This window comes from Lolium perenne, chromosome 2 (genome assembly GCF_019359855.2).
Source record: "Lolium perenne isolate Kyuss_39 chromosome 2, Kyuss_2.0, whole genome shotgun sequence".
NCBI classification, from domain to species: Eukaryota; Viridiplantae; Streptophyta; class Magnoliopsida; order Poales; family Poaceae; genus Lolium; species Lolium perenne.
In genome coordinates, this window is record NC_067245.2 from 301873744 (window position 1) to 301878391 (window position 4648).

The following is a 4648-nucleotide window of genomic DNA, read 5'->3' on the forward strand; positions in this document are numbered from 1 at the left end:
ACTACTTCTATCTTGATTTACTTGCTTTCTTGTCATATAAGGAAAATTCGCCTAGTTGCATATCTAGAGAATTTACCTTTCTGCCAATCCTATATTGAAAAATACTAAAAAAATGTTAGTCGCCTATTCATCCCCCCTCTAGTTGAATTTAACGATTCTTTCACATGGTTTGTGCCATCTGCATTTCGGTCAAAAAATGGTCCGGGGCCAACCACATGTCGACGTCTGTCCATATTAGGCATGAGGTCCGACTTGGCGGTGGTCATTTGGCCCAAGGCTTTGTTGGCTCCTGTTCATCTATAATTCAGTGAGGGAAAACGGTAAAACCCCATACTTTTCCTTATTATGTGGTCAAGCTAGTGGGTTTGAATGGATGCCATTGGAGTGGAACTAATCTGATATCAAGCGGGTGCCCTGTAGTTGAAGAGGTTGGTAAGATCTGGGTGCACCAGCTGTTGAGGATCTTGGCTAATTGGATGACTAACTTGTCGAGTAGATATGTCTAGGGTTTAGAGCATTATGTGTGGGTGTGGGTGGGGGGAAGGTGAAATGGTGTAATCCGTACACGAATGGATAATCATTTCTCATGTCATCATCTTCTCCTTTAATAAGCGTAGGTCATGAGAGCCCTTGTCTTGTACGTGAAGATCTTCGTGCCTTGTATGCAAAGTCTTGAGTTTATCTCCTTCCATATCTTCAATCCGGTAGATCTTGATTTGAATGTAGTCCTTTTACAATATTCCTTGTTAGGTCGATGGATTCCCAAAGTGGGCCCATGAGGCCTTAGCGGGATGGGTATAAGACCGTAGGTTGTAGGAATACGAGTTGACCCCATATATCATCGACATGGTAAGTTTAGAGGATCTGTATTGATAATTTCTTCAAAATAAATTTCTTTTACGAAGGAAGATTTCTTGTACAAAATGGGTTATAATAAAAAAATAACATATCCTCAAACCATGGTGTAGGAAACAACCGCATAGATTAAAGGTCAAGCGTAAGTTGGTTGGCTTCAAAGCGAGCATCCACGGCCACGAGTGGGTATTAGAGTGCCGGTGATCTGGCATCAAGGAGAGTTCGCTTCCATGGAACAGGAAGACATTATCCTATGGAATCCTTCCATGATGAAGTAAGACATCAAAGGAGGCACCCAGTCACACAAGAGGTAGAAGAGTGAAGATGATATAGACAGAAGAAGAGCTTCATCGGTCGTGATTAGCTAGTTAATATGGTCCGTGATTAGGTAGTTATGTAGTTATATCTTGACTTGTGATCTTCTATAACACTGCTACTTCTTATCTCAGATTAGGAAAACTAGTAACAATCATGTTGTTAATTTTATTTGTGATGAACTCATGATGTGAGATATAGTGATGATCATTCTTGTCCTTCTGTTAATTTATGACGATCACATTTAATATTGATCATACTTTTTTTTATCTAAACCTAGATATGGTTTATAAAAGGAAACTTCGAATTTAGACATCTACTACTGGTTCCACTTTGTAAACCGGCTTTGGCTCGTAAGATGGGAGTATTAGCTGGTTCCACTTTGTAAACCGGCTTTGGCTCTGTAAGATGGGAGTATTAGCTCCACTTCGGCCGGAGGCGGTAGGCAAAGCATTATGTGTGCTACTGGTGTTAGAGCAGTGTTGTAGTACAGGCTAGCCCAATTATGTACTAGTGGTGTTACCCAAGAGGGGCACTTGAACCTAGGTATATCGGTGTCTTCAAAGTACTAACGATGTATGTACGAGATGGTAAGATCGACAGTTGACCGGAAGTGACACCGGCCAATTTTTTTTTTTGAGAACCCGTAGCAGAATCTACGCATCAGTGTATTAAGCTTAAGGAGAAATTCAAAGAATGGCTACAACACACCACACATGCCATGCAGCTTACAACACACTCCTCCAACACGACTACAAGCTCGCATTGCCCACCCTCAAGAAAAAGTGAGGAGACAGAGTAGTAAGCCTCAAGACCGCGTCACGACCAAAGCAAAACACCACGAAAGCACAACTAAAACAACGACGCTGCCCGGACCAACGTACCACAACTCAAGCGCCTAGAGGGAGTTGGCTACGGCGAGTGGATGGCAGGGTCCAGCCAAAGTTGGATAAAAGTCAGCTAGACAGCGTTGACGATGGCGTACATAGCGCTCCGAAGCCCTACATCTTGAGTAGAGGCCAACACAAGCAAAGCACCACTACCCAGTCTCGCCGAAGACCGGCGAGACCACCATCTCTGCAAGCCACAATGGGACACCCCTCAGCGCCTCCAAGAAGGGGACGACGTGTCGCGCCGCTGCTGCCGAGTCCGGTAAACCAGACTTAGCGTTTCCCCTTGCCGAGGGGAAGAAACAATCGGAGCCATTGACCACGCCTCCAAGAAGGAAGTGGCACCCGCAGACGTTATCGATCGGCAAGACCGAAGACTCCGAGCAGAGATTTTCACCCTGGCCACAGACTGTTTCCCCGGCAAGACACAGAAGAACAGAGCACATGTTGTAAACTTGGACCACCACCGCAGGTAGACAGAGAAACACCGGTGAAGGAGATTGTTGACCACCAGTGCAGCGGCCACAGCTCGCCCGAACCGAGACCGAGATGGTCAGATAGGGGCGAAGAAGGCACACTGCCGCCATCGGCACCTGAGGACGGCCACCACGGCGACCCGAACAGCGATGCAGAGCAGCATCGCAACGGCACGCGCAGGCAAAGACACAAAGAGACGCGAGGAAGCACCGGCAGATCTATATAAAAGACTTCTAGAAATGTGCATAAGGTATAAATAATTCTTGTAGGTACCTTGAAAGATTTGGTGGAAGCACTCTAGGTTTCTTCTTACAAATCTTTTTGATATGCTTGCTCATAGACGATGTTCCTTCGTCTTGCATGTGAACTCTTTGGCACAATATATACATACTGATTTTACGGGATTTCCCTTATCCTTTGCAATGATATTAAAGTGTTCCCATACCATAGACCTTAATTTGCCAACACTGCTATTCTGTGTATCAGCGTCACCCCTCGATGTCTCATCAACTCGCTCAACTCCATGTATACCCTGGGCCTCGTCCCTTGTAACTGTGTCAAACGAAACACGAATCAGACAACCACAAAAGCAAGGTTGTATTTGATCGGACAAGTGGCACGTAATAAAATCTAACTTTCTTTTGAACGACGATAAATTCTCCAAACTAATAATTGTCACACTTAAATTGGACCTACGGACAGTAAACTTACGGGTTACAGCTTACCTCCTTGGACTTGCTGTTGGAGCCTGTAGTAGTCGAGTTCGTCGACCACGTCGTCGGCGTCGTAGAGCAGCTCCTTGAGAAAAGCGAGAGATTGAGACAGCAGCTCGTTACCGATCGCCCTCCCCTTCAAAGCAGAGACCGCCATCCCGGTTCTCCTGATCTCCGACTTGAGCCTCTCGATGTCATCGCCAAACCCAGCTTGGCGAATCCATGTATCCAACTTGTCGACCAGGAGGGTCGCGAGGATGGTCTGCACCAGCCATGCAATCGCTGGTTCCAGGGAAGCGCCTTCCGCCGCCTCCATCAGATCCGGCAGGAGCAGGTCTCGAGCTCGGGTCAACGGCGAAATGAGAAGCTTTCACTGGAACGTCGAGCATTTGATTGGTTCATTGGGCTGGAGTGGAAGGAGTAACAGGCTAGCTGTGGTGAGTTGGGCCGCCAGTATTAAGAAGCTTTTCAACCCATAGGCTTAGCCCATCATTACCGTGGACGATCCCGGGCCAGATCAACCAACCAGACGATGACCATTCCCTAAAAAAAAACATTTGCAAGAAGGTGCTGTCGTCGCTTCTCTGTTTCCGGCATGGTTTTCAGCGGGATGAGAAAATACAACCGATAATTTGAAGGTGAGCATAAAAAAAAAAGGGTACAATCGATATAATTGCGTATACAAGGAAAAGGCACATACCAAACCTTCAATACTCCAAATGTAATAATTTTGGGATTCAAATAGTCCAGATGTAATACACACATTACACAGATTACATGCTCCCACAGACTCACGCCCCAGTGACCCATCGCCCCCACAACGAACACCAATTATTCCAATCCATACTAACAACTTACATCCTTTGTACACTACGAAATGGCGGCTGGAACTATATCAGTGCAGGATGATGAAGCCTCCTAGCGCCGCGACAACGACGATGGGCAGGATGGAGACCCACATGATCGTCTTCCCGGCTGCACGCCGTCCGTTCACATCGCTTGACGCCCAGAAGCCGGCCGACGCCTCGAAGAGCCCGAAGACGAACACGGCGATGAGGATGCCGTAGTACAAGTAGAAGGGCGCCTTACCGTGGTGAAGAAATATGCCTCCGGGAGGTCTGGAAATGAGGAGGCAGAGCGCTGCCGCGGCTTGCACGACGCCGCACGAGATCAGAGCAACCGGCAGCCTCTCCGCGTCGCGGCAGGCGTCGGAGATCAAGCTCGCCATTTTGACCAGGAGCTCCATTGCTTGCTTCTCTGTAGGTGCGGTGGTAAAATGGGGTTTAGCTTGAAGCTCTGAGCTTGGACACCAATGGTGGAGAGAAAAGGAATGGGGCGAACGGAATATATAGTTTTATTCTCGGAGACATGATGCGATCATTTTACTCTCCGAAAGAC

The 4648-nt window shown here is 47.1% G+C and overlaps 1 protein-coding gene across 1 annotated transcript; it reads right to left on the bottom strand.

Moving 5' to 3' along the window:
* Window positions 1-2515: 2515 nt before the first annotated feature.
* LOC127337061 (uncharacterized) lies at window positions 2516-3624 on the bottom strand. Its single transcript, XM_051363946.2, has 2 exons — window positions 3263-3624; window positions 2516-3089 (listed from the first exon to the last, which is right to left on the bottom strand). The coding sequence occupies exons 1-2, from the start codon at window positions 3564-3566 to the stop codon at window positions 2872-2874; spliced, it is 522 nt and encodes a 173-aa protein (XP_051219906.1). The 5' UTR covers window positions 3567-3624; the 3' UTR covers window positions 2516-2871.
* Window positions 3625-4648: the final 1024 nt, after the last annotated feature.